At 38.1% G+C, this 19,401-nt stretch overlaps 1 protein-coding gene across 1 annotated transcript in view; it reads right to left on the bottom strand.

The window, feature by feature from the left end:
- The window catches only part of LOC113484532 (neural-cadherin-like), a 64,218-nt gene extending 44,817 nt beyond the window's left edge, over positions 1 to 19,401 (bottom strand). Inside the window, 4 exon segments of the mRNA XM_026856950.1 lie at positions 41 to 245; positions 2,321 to 2,546; positions 3,426 to 3,623; positions 19,241 to 19,401. Coding sequence (XP_026712751.1) covers positions 41 to 245; positions 2,321 to 2,546; positions 3,426 to 3,552 — 558 coding nt within the window. The 5' untranslated portion in view covers positions 3,553 to 3,623; positions 19,241 to 19,401.

Below are 19,401 nucleotides of genomic sequence, written 5' to 3'. Positions count from 1 at the left end.
AAGTGGAAACACATACACATTGCCAGAAGTGGACACCTACCTCAGCTGCACTGCTGAACTGTTCCTCATTTTCCTCTGCTCTGACCAAAAGAAGATACTGGTGCTGGTCACTCTCATAATCCACACTTCGAGTTAAACTGATATCTCCTGTTGTACGATTAATATTGAACAGACCACTAGGATTAGTTAGTAAACTGTAGCTCAGGGATTTCTTTTGATAGGATACAGCAGTGACTGTAAGAAAACTGCATTAAAAAAAAAAAAAAAAAAAGAGGACTTTTAAGCCTGTAATAGAACATACTGAAAAAATGACAAAAATAATGCACATCAGAAATGATGGTGCAATCCTGTAGGTCTGATCAGAGCAATACTCACTGAAGTCAGTGATGGCTGTACCTAAACATTTTGTTATAGAGTAGTTCTATCATTCTATCAGCTCGAGGTTAAACAGGTAAAGATAGGATTCTTGGAAGCAGAATACAGTAAGAATTAAAAACACAGGAACAAGACGATTTCATTTTTGCTGCAGTTGAATTTGCCTACTCTAACTTTTTTCTATGGCAAGAAACTAAAAGATAAAGCAATATGCAGAAGATTAATAACAGCATGGTAAGTTTGCTGCTGCAGTCATACCATCCTAAAGTTTCAACAGGTAACTGCAAAAGGATAAAAGCCAGTCACTAAAGGTGAGCTTGTTACAGGTTATACAGGACATGTTTTTAGCTCTTGTCTGGCACTATCTTCCCCTGAAGTCCAATGTGTTTAAAGTCTTCAAGCAGGAAAAGTACTTACAGTATGACATAAAAGAGGAAATTAAGGATTTAAAACAGAATACTAATTCCTCAAGTGTTTGTTGCCTTATCATGCATGTTTCTTAGGAAGAAGAATTCTGTCTCCAAGGAGAACCCACCAACGTGTATGATCCACTGACAACAACAATCGAAAAGACAAAACTCAGTTTGTCCAAACACTTCTTTCCCAGTTATGTTTCACTGCTTGCTGTCTTCTCACTTCCCTCAGGTGCCCTACTGAAACACAGGAAAAGGTCGCTGTAGGTCATCATCTCACATTAGCTTTTTTCTGTCTTTTCCTGTGACATGGTCTCACAGTTGGGTTCAGCCAGCACATTTTCCTGTCAACGGCAATTACTCTGCCCTCCTTCTAACTCCCTACACTGGCTGCATGTTCACACCACCTCTCCTCTTTTGTCAGCACCACAAATCACAAGACCATGCTGTGAGCACGTTTAACAACCCAACTGAAAACTTTTTTTTCTTTTTTTGGCTTTGTCTTTCATTGGATCAGTCTGCCTATGTGTGCTGGGTTTGTGTGCGGTGTGGTTTCAGTAGCGGGGTAGAGGACTACAATGGTGGTCCCTGTAAGAAGCTTCTCAAAGCTCCCCCAACTCCAAGTCTGACCTGCCTCTGGTCAGGGCTGAGACAATTAGTGACAGCAGCAGCACCTCTGTGATAACAAATTTAAGATGGGGAACCTGGGAGGAGGAGTGGGAGTTGTAAGGATGATTTGTGAGGACACCTATGCAAACACTGAGGTCAGCGGAAGAATTTAGGAGGAAGGGAGTGGGGACATGTGGCAGTGCACACCCCTGCAGCCTGTGGTGAGAGGGCAGGGCCACCCTCGTCACCCATGGAGGTCACTGGTGGAGCAGATATCCACCTGCAGCCTGTGGAGGGCCCCACGCCAGAGCTATTGGCTGCACCCAAAGAAGGCCAGGGCTCTGTGGGAAGAAGCCCTCACTGTTGTAGGTCGGCACTGGGAGGACTGGAACACACAGGAGGGACCCACACTAGAGCAGCATGGGAACGGCTGCAGTCCATGGGAAGGACTCACACTGGAGAAAGTTTGTGGAGGACTGTCTCCTGTAAGAGGGGAACCACACTGGAGCAAGGGAAGAATGTGAGGAGTTCCACCTCCACCCCCCGGGAGGAAGAAAGGGTAGGACTGACTGCACCCCCCAGTCCCAGCCCCCTGCATCGCTGGGGGAAGGAGGTGGAGAAATCAGGAGCAAAGCTGAGCCTGGGAAGAAAGGGAGGGGTGGAATTAAGACACAATCAATGTCTACTAATACTTCCTATATGATTTAAAGAAGCAAGAAACCGTAATTATTCAGTATCAGTCTCCTGTATAAAAAGGTGACTAAAAAAATACATCAAACTTTATCTTGATCACTTATATTAAGGTATCTAAATTGTTACATTATCTAATTATGATTCACAAACAATACTGAGACTTTGAGGAGATCAAACAGAAGTTAAACTAGGAACACAATCTCACTGCATTATTTTTAACTGCTACTTACGATTTTCCTTGTGGCATACTTTCAGGAACATAAACAAAGTACGATATGTTGGTGAACTGTGGTGGTCGAAATCCAGCAATTACAGAAACAGAGGCTGGAGACCTTCTGCTTCCAAGTTTATCTGCTGCTAGTACAGTCAGCAAATACTCCTTGTCCCTCACCAATGGCAAACCTGCTGTTTTAATCCAGCCAGTGTCTCTGTCAACTTCAAATCTGTCTTCACCACCTAAAAAGAACAGTTCCACAAATTGTTGTCAGCAAGAACATTCTTACTTGATTAAAATTAATAGGAAAATATGGTATCAAATCCCAAGTTGGTTTTGGCTTAGAATCAGCATGCACAGAAATATTCAAAAGTTGTTTAGAACTTAGAAATCAGTAATTACATCCATGATTACATTTCTAAGTTGCATTTTACTTTTCTAGACAATTCTTACTCTTCTTTATCCTCCAATACTTCAATGTTATTTGACCCTAAATATCCTTTACCAGAAAATATCCTGCTAGAGTCCTGGCCAAGAGGAACAAATTCACCTTTGGAACAGTATTGCTACTCCTCTTCTGCCTAGACAGTTTTGAACTATTACTGAAATTTAAGACCTCCAGAAAGAAAATTATTAATGAGTCTGTACTAGCTTTGCAAAGCTAAGGCACAACCCCAGACCCTTAAAAAGTTGTTAGAAATGAACCAGAAGCATGACTTCCACAAGGGAGAAGTAATATTAACCCTCTCCACCCAACAAACTGTGCTCCATATACTGCCCTATTTCATAAACAGGCAGCCCAGCAGAGAGGTACTGACTACTGCTGCCATTGCCACCCCCTTGCCAAAGCCCTGAGGAGTACTGACTGCTCCAGTCCCCATCATCCCCCAAGAGATAACCTGGGCACAAACCCAACTTCGAAGGGAGAACACACTTCAAATCTGTCAAATCTGTCTGTACCCTTAATAAGAGTTGTCTATTCTCACATACAGACCTGAAGGCTCATCAATCTTTTGCAAGAGGAACAGAGTATCTTTCACCAATGAAACTGAGGATGAAAGACAAAAAAAAATCAGAGTGGTGAAATCTAATACACAGGGTATGACAGTGTTAAAATTTACCTTCCAAGAGAAAATATTCTACAGCTCCATGGATCCCTTCATCTGCATCCACAGTGAGCAGCTTGTATACTTCAGTACCTCCCATAGCTTCAGGGGAAACCACTGCCAAGAATGGGAAGGGCTCCATGGCCCATTCAGGTACATTGTCGTTCACATCTGTCACAGTAAGTGACAAGTGCACCAAGTACCAATCCTTTCCTAATGGTCACAGAAAAATGAAGATATACTTAGACAGCTACTTAAAGGCACTCAGAGTAACAGAAGCATGTATCAATTCCTGAGTGTGTATTGTCTGCGATATTGACATGTAATCCAGAAAAACTTGTAAGGCTCTTCTGCAATCGACAGCATACAGACACAAGGGGAGGAAAAAAATAACCAGTACAAGTACTGATGAACTGCAAGATCAGGCCCACCCATATTAGACTCTAATATCTCTTTAAGGAAAGATTAGACATTCTTGAATTTTCAAAATTTAAATACACATTTTCTGAAAAGTTTTCTTGCTGAAGAAAAAATAAGTTTATGCAATGATTACAGTAACTCTGAATTTTGAAAATTAAATATTTGTTGCCAAAAAATTCTAATCAATCTACCCTAATTAGTGATTTTCCTGGTTAGAAAGTTCACTGAAATCCTAATATGGTTTTCACCTCTATTATAAGATTAAATGCTGCTAAAAAACAAAAAAAATCCCCAAAGCAAGCCACCACAAAATAGAATTATTCAATTCTTCAAGTATCAACAACAGAAAATCCTTAAAAATTGAGAAAAAAGTATTTGCTACACCTCTGCCATTATTAAATCAACCAGTGAAGACAGTAGAGCTGCTAAATAACTAATAAATATCAGGCAAGTATTGCTGAAAAGTGCCAGAAAGGAAAAATGCCAGACTGAAGAAACTGCTCTGAAATTTCCAGGAATGGAGTTAAGCATTTCTGTTAAAGAAGGAAAGCATGGGAAATATCCTGAGTGAAGAAAGTTTCTGAACACAAGACCAAAGGATACGATTAAAATCTTCACATTCCAAAGAAAGCAAAGTGATACAAAGCCATTTTCCCCTTAATAAATTTATATATACTTTCAACTGGAAAAAAAAAAAAAATGCTTCCTTCAATCACAGCTAGCTCAGATTTTGAAGCAACTTAGCTGGGGTAACACAAGACTGTGACAGAGTATTCTTTTTGTAACTGATAATATTTATCAGTAACATTAGGGAGCACAGCATAAATATGATTTAGGCCTTCTGGCCAGCTTAGCTCTTAAGTGGACTGGCTCTGAACTTGTAAATTTTGCTTCAGAAGCCAACTTGGAGTTTCCTGCAGTCCATATTTAATGCCTCTGGCTGCAGAAGACTGCTGTGTGCACATGCTGTCTGACTCTGAGGGCAGTACAACTGCACTGACATGGCACTATGCCCCAGCTAACAAGCCTGGGGAGGTGAAAGGGAATGTGATCCAGGTCAAAACAGCTGTCTACATTTAAAACACGATTTATCCACAAGTTTAGTAATGGATGTAAATTCAGAATTTTTAAAGTTGATGGTGTCAATGCTTGATTTTAGAGTGTATTTATTATTTATATATACGTGACAACATACCTACACATATGCGGTTATTTTCAAAATAGCTTTACAAGAACTGAAACAACATACAAAGAGGAATATCTAAAAATATCCATTTAAATTTAAATCTACTTAACAATTCAAAGTACTTAGTATTTAAGAATCTAAATACAAAGTGTTGCCAAAATGTCTAATCCTGTCAACAGTATTATCTTGCTAAGGAGGAATATTCTCCCAGGAAAGTGTGCCACTTAGGTTGGACAGCTGTACTCTCTCCCCCTCTCCACTTCCTTAATTTCAGCATTACATCCCTCTCCAAAAAATCCATGGTCCAACTAAAATATGTTACTTTTGTCTGATGTATGTATTTACTGTTGTTATCCCTTCACTCCCACAGAGGTACTGCAAGCTTCAGCTTTGCATACTTAGGAACCTGATGGCAAGTGGCCTATTTAGTACACTGTATCACAATCTGCCATTTATAAACAACCACTAAGTGGATTGTTATAAAGAAAACTCCTTGGTGCTGTGATTAACAAAGTCAAGTGCAGGTTTCTTAGTTTAAATCCCTGAGACTTAATCCATCATGACCTTTGATTACTTTGTTCTTATCCAGAAAATTCTCGATAAAAAAAAAAAATCAGCATTCATCCAAGATAACCACAGAAGTTGCTCTCAGTTAAACTTGTGAAACAGTATTAATTAATCTGAATTTTACAACTGTGAGTACCTCAGGTTTATTTCTTTCTCTAAAGAGCAACAGATAACATATTGACAGTAACTTGTTAAACAATAATTAATTTATTTGTAATTATATCCTGGACTCAGAATCTAACATTCCAGGGAATTAAATATTATCTTAAGATAGCACATATAAAAAAAAAAGGTGGCTACAGCAAAACCGAACTTCTAATTTATCAAACAGTAAATCACAGAAGCAATCAGTCTCCTGAAAAAGAACCTTAAACATGCTTTGCACCATCGTAGAACTTGGATACATGCAACACACATTTTTAGGTTTTCATGGAAAAATTATCAATTACCATGTACATCCAAGTCTTACAAAGACTCTGAGATGACTTGTGTGTGTTAGGTATTGCACTTCTGCAGTCAGAAATGTTGGAAGGCCTGCTGTAAGGATGCTCAAATTCAGCTTCTCTATTCAAATGTTGGCTTCGCATGCAATGTCCAAAGAAAGTTTCAAAAGATAAACTCAAATTGCCTCATTACAAAGAAAGACTGACACTGAGGTGAGAGTGACTGTAGCCCACACTGCTATTGCACTGTCCTTGTAGTCACCCAGGTATAGTTCCCTTCAATATTTAAGCAGACTCTGTGAAAGTAGCTGCAAGCTTTCTCCTCTGTATAGCACAAAAGCCACAAGGAGCACCAAAAAAACATCCAAAAACCATGATGTAAAAAGCAGCAGCATAGATATTTTTTCCCACTATCACACTAAAAACAACCAGATGTGTTTCAGAGATGTGTTTCATGTCAGAATGCACATTTCAAAAGTTCCAGGGCAGCCAGTCCAAGACACCTAAAGAAATTGCAGAGGAGGGAACTTGCTGGACATTGATCCGAGTCTGAGGTTGACATACACCATGGCGACTCACAACGGGGTAAGCTCTAAGTGAGAAGCACCAAACGAGATCAGTGTCTGCTTGAATGCTCTGAAGATTTTGGTTAAAAGGTTGTCCAAAAAGACTAAGTGCAAAAGGAAGAAGCTAGTGTCAAAATTGCCTGTCTTTTCTCAAAAGTACAGGTCTTGTGGAAGCTGTCACGAGTTTGCAAAGACCCATCGTTAGCTTAATTTGCTGGGCATACTGCAAGCTTAAAATAGGAAGCACTAAATTAGAAGCCAAGTTAAGAACCTTTGAAAATCTGCCTCTATAATAGCAAGATCTATTGAGGATTTGAATGCCACCTTAGTAACCCTGCCAGGAGTAGAAAGGTTACTGATCCTTGTCTCTCTGGAGTCTGAAAATCAGTATCCTAATCAACCCATGACCTCATTCTATTTCAAGCTCTGCTGAAGTTCTTAACACATATGTATTCCTCTATTAAAAAAATGTCACAGTCAAAGAATAACTGATTTTTATTGAAAAAGTAGTAATAAACCTGGATACAAATTCCTCTCTTGTCACTTAAGACTGTCAGTTCACTGAACATTAATATGCTAGTACTTAGTACATAATTATAACTGAGAAATGCCTCTTGTAAGGAAACTGTGGAAAACTGCAACAGGAGTGAAATTAATCATCACATGTTCTAGCAAACTTTATTAATCAAAAACTAAAATGAGTTGGGCATGTTCCTCCAGGTACTTCTGTTTTAATAGTTAAAAGAGATTTCAGTGTCATTTGACATCTTGGCAAGACCAAAGCTTTCAGCAATACGTTGATTACCTCTGAAATATCTGAATAATCTTAAGAGTTTTGTGAGGATGATCAGCAACGCACATGATCGAAGAGACCAGCATAAGTGCCTCTCTTGAACAGTACAGGTTTCCACTGTGTGGGACCTTACAGGTCTTATTGGTATGTTATCTTCTTCCATCAGCCATAGACAATCTGATTCATAGGTAAAAATACCAAATAAATCATCATGATTTCGCTTTCAGATAAAGGCAGTCTGGAGGAAAATGATGTAACTAAGCTTTCCCTTGACTGCATACCATGCATCAAAGCAAAAGCTGTAACAGAAACACCAAACAGTACTGTACTTCTCTGCACAGAGACCTACAATTGTGACCTGACAACTTGTTAAAACAACATCAGGGTGTCCAATGAAGCAAGGTCAGGCAAGGACTTGCCAGAGGACAAGTGTCATGAAGAGACTGATATGGATAATAATGTGTAATATGTCTATGTCTAGCAAGACAACGCATTAAGAATTTCAAAGTATATGGTCGTTAATGTGATTATTTAAAGCATAACTCCACATTCTAATGAGCACAGCAAATATTTAAAAGTTTTTTATTTGTTGTAATTATCATGACATATATTACAAAATTCAGTCTCATATTGTGTAACTGATGTAGCTGCTTGCCTACAGAACAGCTGTGTTTGCCTACAGAATGGAGCTTAAACTGGATCTTTAACTCATTTTTAATAAGGTATATAAAATTTATTTTCTCCCCTGTTTATGAAAATGACCTGTGCTTCAAGACAGCAGAAGGAAGGAAATTTTAGAAACACATCTCTTGATAGCTCAGGTGTCTCAATGCCTCCTTCCATCAAAACACTCCCCCGTATGTATCTTGCTCATACATTAATTACATGCGTACCTACAATTGTGTATTATGGTTAATAGTAGTTTATTAGTAGTATATAAGTAGTATATGTGCAGTAATATTGATACATTATGGGAGAAATAGTATGTTACAATCCCACTCAAATCTTAGCAGAAACAGCTTAAAACTAGTAATCCTCTATGGATTTGGGTTAAGTCCTACAAACACACAGACAGGTTATACTTAAATTATCTGCTCCAAATACCAGGCCCCAACAACAAGTGAAGATACCTGCAACTACATTCAGCAGCGCAGATCAACCCACCGCTAAGACTTTAAGTCAGGAATCTGACACAGGCTTAATTATTCCTAAAAGATTTTTCAAACTGTTTTGTAACACATTACCAATAAAAATTTCCTCAATATTAAAGGCCAGATACTTGACTTTCAAGCCAGTAGATATCTTACACAATTTCATCCATTTAAAAAAAAAAACAAACCAAAAAAAACTACTAAAAGAATTGTTCTGCCAATTACATTGTTGGCACACACGCAGATTTTGCATTTGCCAGATTTTCTTCCCTAACTTCAGACAACAGAAAAATTTAAATTGTTTTCTCACAGATGCTGAGCAACAAGATCTAAAACTCAGAATGGCTCTTGCTGCATGTAAACGTGACAGTAGCACAACACTAGAACACCTTATATTAAAAATTAGGATTTTTAAAAGTTATATAGAAAATAATACTTCATATTCAAAAGGGTAAAACCATCTTTTTATTTGATCAGAAAGTATTTTTCCTCTTCCTATTTTTCTTCACTATGGAAACTAATAAAAACAATCTGTGAGCAGATTGCTTTTCCTACATATTTGCAAATACCACTTACTTGCTCTTTGCAATATCAAAACTAAGCCCTCTCTATAGGTCTCTTTTCAATTTCTATAAAAAGTTAAAACTAAAATTATAAACTCTAGTCCAGAGGTTTTTCCTACTTTAACTGCTTAATTCTCTATTAGAGTCAATTCGTGTATCATCAAAAATCCTTCTTAGGGCAGCTCATCCTGGTCTGCTTTTCTTCTGATATTCTCTCCAGTTAGAATTACTTCCTTTTAACTTAATACTACTGACAAAAGCTGCAGCACTGAAATTTATTCCCTATCACTAAAATCAGTCTTCATAATCCACTGCTGAAGCCTCATCACAGGTATCTATCTATAATTGCTTATTTTTCGTGCCTATCTGTGGTTGAAAACTGATAAACAGAAGGATTTATTATACTGCCTTACTCTGAATTCCAGCTACATTAGGTAACATAATACACTAGCTGGCCCAAATTTCTGCTCACAGAAAATATATGATGTGTCATAACTCACAATTTTCATCCTCTGGAAAAAAATTACATAAGCAAAATATCAAGTAACATGCTGGAAAGTTTAATCATAGCAAAAATGCTTTTTAAAAGCAGCAATAACTAACTGGAAAAAAAAAAAAAAAAGAGAAAGTTTGTAAAATACCTTTCTTTAGGTCTGCCTGTAGGCAAACTTCTAGATCCACACAGCTAATGAAATCAGCTCTCTACCAACATACTCTACGTAAGAATTACATGTCAACATAATCCAACTGATGGTTTCTATAGCAGAAGTATTTCAAAGACTGCTTCTTTGTTTACCTACATAACGTCCCTGGGTGTTAGCCTTTCACTATTTTATGTTAAACTAATTTTAGCACTACACCTGTTTAACCTTTCAATAGATGAAAAAAACACAGGCCACCTCAGCTATCTGAGGAAAATGATTTAGTAAAATCAGAACTACTGTATATTCAATAACATTCCTTCAAATCCACAAGGTCCAAGCCATAATACAGATAGGATTTGTGCAATATCTAAAATCTTCCTAGTTTAAGACAAAATTTACCTTTTTGAAAAGAAGTCACTTCTCCAAGAAAAAGCATGAAAATCTGTTATTCAAATGTCTTTCAGAAAACAGCAGTGCAGATCAAGGACAATGCCTACTGTCAGCCTCCTCACTAGATTCTTTTTTCCCAGTCTCCACAATCAAAAGGCAGACAGTGCCTTCTTAAGCACAGTTGTGAAGACTGAGAAGCTTTTAATAAAATCAGAGTTAAATATAGAGGAAAAAAACATAATATAACTAATGAAAGTCAGAAATTTGATCCTTTGGTGAGATACAAACCACATTTGTATAATAAAATAAAACTGTTCTTATTTTAAAAGAAACAAACACCAAAACAAAAGGAAACCCACAACAGGGAAGAACCTTAATACTCATATGCTATGAAGACTGGGTTACATACTTTGCCTAAAAAGCTTAGGAAAATTTCTAATAAACTAAAAAGGGTGTCACAAGCTTGTAAAATAATTAGTAATTTGTCATATCAAATTTAAGTCATTTAGAGGGACTTGGTATTTAGAAGGAATGGAAAACCCTCTCAAAATCATGAACCTCTATGGAAGTCCAAGTTAAAGACTTGTCAAAATTGAAGAACATACTGAAATTACAGGTAGTGACCAAGTATCTTGATCAAATAATGGTTCTTTCCTTCTCTAGGTTCTTCACGGCTGTACTGAATCCACATTTATCTGAAAAAAACCTCTTCTGTGATGTCACTATTCATTTTCTAGGAACAGGTTTCAACGTAAGTAACACAAACTAGCTCCTCCAACCTGGTATCAAAGTTGGGTTATAAAGATTCATTGCATCGCACACATATACTGCAAACTAATAAATCCTGTCATTTCACATAGCAACTGGAAAAAAAAAATATTCCCCTACCTATTTACACTGTTACACCAACAGCGGCAGGAAGGAGGAGAGGGCTTTCATAATTAATCATTCAGTTAACAACTTCTGAATGTTACAGTGGTTAAATCAAGCCTTGGAAATCATGCACACTGAAAGTTTGCTTGCAAAGTCAAATACTGTAGGTTGGAGTTGTCTCTAAACCCATCTCTTTTCACCATGTCAGATTATGAAAGATGCTGTCAATCTGTGAAATCCAATGTATTCTCACAGTTCTGATTTCATTACGATTGTACAACTGTCTTTTCTCTCAAAAATCTGATGGATACTTCTGTAAAATGAGATTTGAAGATAAAATCCTTGTATTCATTAAAATGTACGCTTCTCTGCACCAGTGTAATTGATAAAAATGACAATGCCAGACATTCTGATTTTAAAAATCTGACAATGTAGAATATGTACTTGACTGAACATGTCTCTACAATTGTAGCCAAATATTATACATTCCTTGAATGTATGGAGAGAAGAGGTATTATATTATTATCATTAAACAATAATGGGTGAGAAGCTAGGTTGCTCCTAGTATTTTTAGGTCATTGCGATTTATTCTTAAAAGGATATGATGAGAGTGTTAAAAGTCTTGCAAGCCTTTAGGTCAATATCACTCTTACATTCTGGTCTATGTCAATCTGCAAATTAAGGATTCAAGTTAGTATTTTTCTTTTTGTTTTTTAAATTGTTCCAACTTTTAACTTAAATAGACAAATTTTGAAAACTCAGGGGTTTGTTTGTTATTTGTTTGGGTTACTGCAAGTAAAATATTTTGGGTTTGGTTGAGAGGGCATTGTTGTTTTGAGGAGGCTTTGCAAATATCATACTGAATTCTTCTCATACCTCGCTCTATAATATGTCTTCATGTAAAATATCTACTGACTTTAAGTTTGGAAAGATACATTTCCAGAAAAAAATCTTAATATCCTAGGCCTCTAGCTGCAATTAGGAGAAACCTCTGTTCCCATTTTCATACCATACCATGAGATACAAGCTACTGATTACTGTACCCAGTCCTACTGTATATCCCCCCAAAAACAGAGAACAGTTATGCACAAACATTTCTCTAGTGTCATTTCTGAAAATTCATGAATTATATATGATGGACTAATTTTAAGTACAGTAGTTTGTTCATTCATAAAACATAAACTTTCTAAAAGAGGTAACTTTGATGGGCTCAAGCTGTGGACAGCTCACATTCCCTCCTAATATGCCTTATCTTTTTTTCAGACAGAATAATGACCGTCTGTCACATCTCTGTTCCTTACCTTCGTATGGCTTTTAAAATAGAAGTCAATGCAAACCAGAAAACAAAAGAAAGCATAAGAGGAGCTAAATGATCATGGCAGAGAGGATCTTAATATAAATTACCAATTAGAAGAGAGTAAAGTGATAACCGTGTTATCGGGGACTTCCCAGTGTGGTATCCCATCTGCTGAGAGCGCCAGACAGAAAAACTAAGCATGCCCAGATGTGAAATAATGACTACAAATTAATAACCACAACAGACATGCTTAAATAACAAAACATGTGTCTTAATAAATGATTACTGACTGCCAAAAATCATTACCATAAGGAAAGAACTTAGCTAAAGAGACAGCACCTACTGCATCACTGTAAGTTGGGAAGTTCTCTTGAAATTTTCCTTTAAAACTTCCTGGGGAAAAATCTGGTTTTTTCTCTGTAGCCCATCATGTGCAAGGAAAAAAAAAGGGCCACCAGAGCCAGTAGCCACACCAACACAGCCTGCTGTACTTTGTTTCATTATGCACAAGAAAGTAATTATTAATTATAATTTTTCAGAATAAGAAAATGAAAAAGATCAAAGATAATTACCATGTCAGTCAAAGAATCAATGGCCAACTGGAGATGTTATAAACCAGCTTTGAGGAAGAACCTATCCATATGTTCTATAATTTACTACTTCCATCAGATTAACAGATGTGTGCTAAAATTTAGTTAGATCTTTAAAAAAAAAAAAAAAAAAAAAAGACTTAGTTATTTTGCAGAAACAATGCTTGAGATGATAAACAGCCAGAAGATCTAAACAGCTTTGGTGTTCAAGTCCCAGTAGTCTCACAAAGATATTTTTAATCTGACTGCTTGGAGTAGACAGCATATAGTTTATTCAGTCTGAATGTTTTGATACATCAACATGGTGCTGTAAAGCTTCCCCAGACATTCCCTTCTACCACAAATAAGTCACATTCCAAACCTGTAAACACCTATAGTTGTCCCAAATGCACACAGAATGTTTATTTTCTTTTCACTTAATAATATGAAATCCATTGCAGTTTAACAAAAAAACATCTGCTGGATAATAAGTGATGATTTCAACTTAAGGCCAGCTTGATATGTAACTGTTAACAAGCTTATAATTCATAAAAGAGGTAATAAGAATAGAAAACACAAAAAATCACCCAGAAGCTACATCATTCTTAGGGATGACCCCCATAGAATCAATACAGCTAGGAAGGGATTAAGGTCTCAGATAAAATTAAAACAGATGATCCTTGGCTTCCAAGCATTAAAACCTTGAAGGTTTAAAATATACATTTGACTAACACTGGCATCTCCATGCTCTGTGTCAATTTAAACAGGACAAATATACTTAAAATGTAAGTGACTGCTGTTAACTATTTGGAAGGCATGTCAAACATCACCCTTAGTAAATTCTCTGATAAGAAAAAATGATGACAGGGGATTACAGAACTAATTCCCATGGATGAAGTAAAGTCAAAGGAGTTTGAAAGCACAGAGGATTAGAAACACGGGATCTTTCACACACTTCCCCCAGGCACTAATAGAAAAATAATGGCCGCTTCTCAAACTAAATGCTAGCTCTATGTTAAAATATTCATGTGTATGACAGTCTAAGAAATTTTATCTTCTGTTCACTGGGTAAAGACTTCAAAAATAGTATCATGCTTTTGTGAAGAGTAAATAAATTGTGTCCCAGTAAATTAAATGGGATAAAATCTGAACTGCTACAGAAAACGTGAGCATAGCCATCACTTCATCAGGCAAGGTTAACTGAACAATATAGCCCAGGGCAGGGCGACCAGTGGTGATCATTAGAGGTATTTGCTCATCAAGGACCATGTGACAAGAAACAGTCTCATGAAGTTAAGCCCTGAAATTTTGGAATTCTGTTTAGCATCTTGTTGCTCAAACTAATTGTATGAGTTCTTCCTGATGTTTTGATTTAGTTTGGGGCTGTGGTGTCTGTGAAGGGTGTTTTGGGTTTTTTTTTCTTTTGGCCAACATATTTGTAAATTATGAAAAACGTAAACATTGTTGGGCCTTATTTTAATTTCAAATGAGTGGTTTCAGCTCTCAAGATTGAATTTTCTGTTCAGTGTCCAGGCAGAGCAATTTATGCTCTCAAGGTAGTCAGGGTACAGAGAATATTTTATACAAATGCACTCACGCTGCTGTTGAAGTTGCAGAATTTAATTGCCAAGGAACAGCGAGGACAAGCTTCTCTGCAGGGTAGAGTAAGGTGAAATGGGAGTCAAGGGTGACAGCAAGGCAGGCAGGGACCTCACTGTCACTGAGCAAGAAGAGCAGAGCAGGTCCTGTGTTATAAACGTGGTTCACCCAACAGTCCAGTGGTCTCCAGACAAACATGCAGTGATGGGGCAGGTCTCGGTTCAAGCTGGGAAGCCAAGGCAGCAAGGCAGTGTCAGAGCAGCAAGACGCACGGCCAGGTACAGCACACACTGGGGGGGCGGGGCTTGGGAAAGGACCTGAGTTTAAGGGCAGCTCCCAAGACATGGGCTAGAGGCCACAGACAAGGCTTGTGACAACTGTCTGATCCAAGGTTAGCCAGCTGCATCCTGTCAGAGCTGGCCTTGAACATGGGCAGCCAAACCCAGGGACCTGCAAGACCTGTTACTGCACTCCAAGATCTGACAGTCACATTGGACAAGTCAACCCTAATCTGAAAAGTAACATCCTACCAACATACAAAATCTGTTAGGCCTGACTGATCTGTGACCTCCTATTCCTTAAAACTAACTTTTGCCTGTTTTTAAACCTTCCTTCTAAGAATTCATGCCAGGAGCTCACCTGAAGTTGAACTACAAAATGAGACAGTATCTCCTCTCTTGTCCCAGGCCTGGAATGATTACTCCTCCACAAGTACAGCAGAACCCACACCATAAAAAAGGCACTTTGCACTATAAGTCCAGATTTTTCTGTTGCTCTTTCCAGTAACTACTGCTTCCAGAAAACATATAAACTATGTTAAAACTAAGTCTACAAACTATCAAATGGTCACAAAAAAGATACACAGAGAATAAACCAGACCTACTAACATAGTATTTCCTCTACAAATTGCAGTTAACTTTACTGTAGCACTGAAATACACAAAATAATTATGTATTATTTCAAAAAATACCAAACAAATTATGGACTTTGTTTGGCATCTACATTAAAAAAAAAAAATCATGAAATTTATAACGAAAATATGTCCAGTCAAAAAGTAACTACAGCATGTAGCTGCACTGGTGATGACAACAGTGATAATAGTGAATTGTCCACATCACTACAATCAACTTTAGAGCTCAACTGCCGCTTTGCAAAAAAAACCCAACCCTCCGTGTTGAAGAGCTGTTCATGCTGCAAACACCCCTCAAAGCTATCCCTGATGCAGGGAAATGTGTATCCGCACCAAGCCTATGGTCACATCATACAGATGTATGTTCTTTCTGCTAAGAAATACTCAATGTAGCAAGAAGCATATCTGTTACATTGGCAGGTACTTCCCACCCCAATGGGAGCCAGCTCAGTTAGCTCATACCTTCCGCAAGCTGCAACTCAGAGTGGGAAAACCCTTCTTATAGGAACATGTGGGAGATTATCCGGATACTGAGATTCTAAAGGTCTGGTTGCATCTGGAACTATTTACTTCAGTGGAAAACCAGCCCTGAACACACTGTTGTATTATAAAGAACAGAATTAAGAGAAATCAAAGAGAAAAGCATTTAAAATTCTATCGTAGTTGAAAAGAAAAAATAAACATACAGCCTGTTACATATCTTTCTGCTTCTCTGAATAAAAAGTAATTCAGGAACAGGACATCTCTTATACAGTCCCATTTATGAACGAAAGGGTGAGAGCTGTCACATAAACTAGGAAGAAATGCTGCTGAATGTTGCCTTATTACCACATACCAGTCTTCCTGCTACTATTTTGAGAATGCTCCACCAGAAAAAAAAAAAAAAATCAGTTTTTCTTCCTAGAGATCTAATAGGACAGCTTGCGCCACAATGCTTTTAAGCATTCTTTACTACTTTAAGTAATAAAGTGCATGTTACAAAAATGAATCATAATAATCACCAAAAAGATAAAGGACAAAGACGATAGACTTCATATGCTAAGCCATCTAAAACTCGTCTTATCAACATCATTGTCTGGGTTGAAGAACAGACTAATGGCAGAATTAATTATTGGTTAATTTTCAATTCTCAACTACCAGATGGCAAGAACTAGGGGTGTAGAAAATGAAAAGTACATTAAAGGAATTAATACAACTTTGTAGCACTTGAACACAAATCAACATCTGATACTATAAGCTCTAATACCAGAAAACCATAGTTGCTGGAATATTAATGGTTATGTACAGTGTAAAACAAACCAGCACAAAGATTAAAAGCAAAGCAAACTAACTGGAAAAAGAACCTGAACTTAAGACTTATTCACAACAAAATTCAGTATAACCATGTCGTGCTTTAATTCATCCTGAGAACTCACTTCCAAAAATACTGGGTTTTTTTTCCTGGAACTTTTGCAATCTTCCATATCTTCCTTATTTCAGCGAAAGTAAACCAGCTAGTTCTGCTAGATATCTTTCTCCCTCTCCTATTCCATCCTTTTGGTTATCTTTTTTCACATTACTAAGTTTGGATTGCAAGTAAGTAAAGAGACATAACTTTCTAAATGTGTTTCAAATACCTACGTATTTTAACTCCTATAAAATGAGAAGTATTCTGCAACTGAAGAGTTTTAAAGGTGTCAAGTCATTATTAACCTTTACCTGATGAAAAAAAAACTAGTACTAATAAAGGTATTTTTGAATTTAGGCTTCTTTTAATGGAGAAACTTAAAATCAGTAGCATCTAGAGTTATCCATTTGTACTGCCCACAATTAATTGCAGTCTATCCAGTCTCTGAGAGTCAGAATCTATTCTGCATATTTCGCAGGGATTATTATCCTACTACTTCATACTACTAGCAGTAATATATCAGGCTAGTGGAAATCACTTAAAACCATTTAGTAAAATGACAACATGGTGGGAAAAAAAAAAAAGAAAAGAAAAGAAGTTGAAGTTGGTTCTTTTTTGTTTGCTTGGTTGGTTTTTTAACTGGGTTAGCAAGCATTGCTTTGGAAAAGAAACCTCTCATATGACAGTCACAAGTTTTGTTCCAGGCAATGTCAGACTTCTATATTCAGAGGATATACAAGTACAAACCATCACTAGCAGTAACCAGGGGCAAGGGTAGCTACCACTTTTTTAACAACACCTTATCTATCCTGACAGAGGAAGCTATGACACCAACAAAGGGCTGAAACTTGAGCTACATGACAGAATGGGTGAACACCCCAGAAGCATACTCAGGCTGGCCTGACAGATTTTGTCACTGTCTCTGAGCAATGACATCCCCTTTGGCATGTCACCTTCCTCGAGGCTGAGTAGCAAAGACAGGACACAGAAAGTGTTTGTATTTGGGAAATTGGTGTATCCACCTCCTGGTTAGCAGCCAAAGCTCAAGACAGAACTCAGCATAAAGCCAGTCCAAGTGACTGACACCAATATGCTACAATGATAGGCATGAGAAAAACCAAGTGGGAATGAGAGAAGAATTTGAGAGATGCTCCTCAGTACCCCAGTGAAATGAGGTGGTGATCTAGTCTGCTTCACAGGGCGAAGTATCGATGTCACTGAAGCTGTCAGCACTAAATAGAATCCCTGCAGGCATCTACAGGGATTTAACAGACATCAAGGAATAAACTGCTCCACTCCTATGGGCTACCCCTCGGCCACAAAACAGAAGAGGAAAGGAATAGCATAGGAAGCTTTTCATCTCTCCCGCCTGCACTGCTCTGTGGCTAACAGAAGTTATTCTGAGCAGTTGCACTGCTGAGAATAGTTTCACAAGAAGTCACATAATACAAAACCTTATGTGAACCCTTCCAAGATGAACCAAACCAACTGATTTCAGCTGACACAATTTTCTCCAGAATACTCACATTCTAGACAATCTTCAGAACACTGTACAAGTAACAAAAAAAAACGCGGCATGCTGAATGTACAGATATCCACCACCCAGCCAATTAAAAATACACTTAAACTAAGCTGCACATAGGTGAAATATATTAACCAAGATGATAATTCAAAATTTTAAAAGTTTTAAAAAGTGCTAAGATGTAATCAGCCAGAGATAAATGAAATGAGCCATTCTACTTACCTCGGATAAGACCCTGTGAACGATGACAATTTGAATCAGAAACATGCCATGTTAATGGTGCACACTGGGCTCCTCAGATTTTTTTTTAAAAAAAGAGAAGCCACATAAAGACAAAGGCACTGATCTTGCAAAAACTCACATCGTGCTTGTGAGTCAAACATGCGACTCAAAACTCAGTGACTTCAGCTGCATTTTTCAAGTTAAGCATTTAGAGGATCAGAGCTATGGGAAGCATTTTAATTGAAAACACTTGGATGTAAGAAGCATAGTTTATCTAATACTTTGTCTCAGCAAGACAAAACTTTGCTTCGTCTCCACATGTATATAACATAAGTAACACTCTTTTCTTACACCGTGCATTCTCCATGGTGCTCATTAAGGACGAAGAATTTCAACAAGCAAAATAGTTCTGATAACCACCTTACTGCTCCAAGCCATTTTACGTGGCTGCACCGTCTGTATTCGCTAAACAATGCAATGCTTCTTGTCACCTACAGTGTTGCAGTAACTTGCATATTTCAGAGCCCAAAACTACCTTTCACGACAGAGCAGCGTCGGACACCCGACGCTGAATCACCGTTCCGCGCTCGTTGTCACTCAGGGACTTTTCACTCCTTCAAAGACCAACCGCACTCGCTGAGGGGCCAAGGCCACTACTCTGAAGACGACGCGACATTTTTTTGCGGCGGCGACGGCGGGGAGCCCCGCGTCCCCACACCCGCACCCACCTGAGTGCTCCTGGACACGCACGACGAGCTGCCAGGCGGCCGCCGCCTCCCGGTCCAGCGCCGCGGCCAGCGTCACCTCGCCGCTCTCCCGCCCCACGCGCAGCGGCGACTCCTCGGCGGGCGGCGACGCCACCTCGAAGCAGGCGGAGGCGAAGGGCGCC

Source organism: Athene cunicularia, assembly GCF_003259725.1.
Source record: "Athene cunicularia isolate RWA chromosome 11 unlocalized genomic scaffold, athCun1 chr11_part1, whole genome shotgun sequence".
Lineage (NCBI taxonomy): Eukaryota > Metazoa > Chordata > Aves > Strigiformes > Strigidae > Athene > Athene cunicularia.
This window is presented reverse-complemented; position numbering and strand designations above follow the sequence as displayed.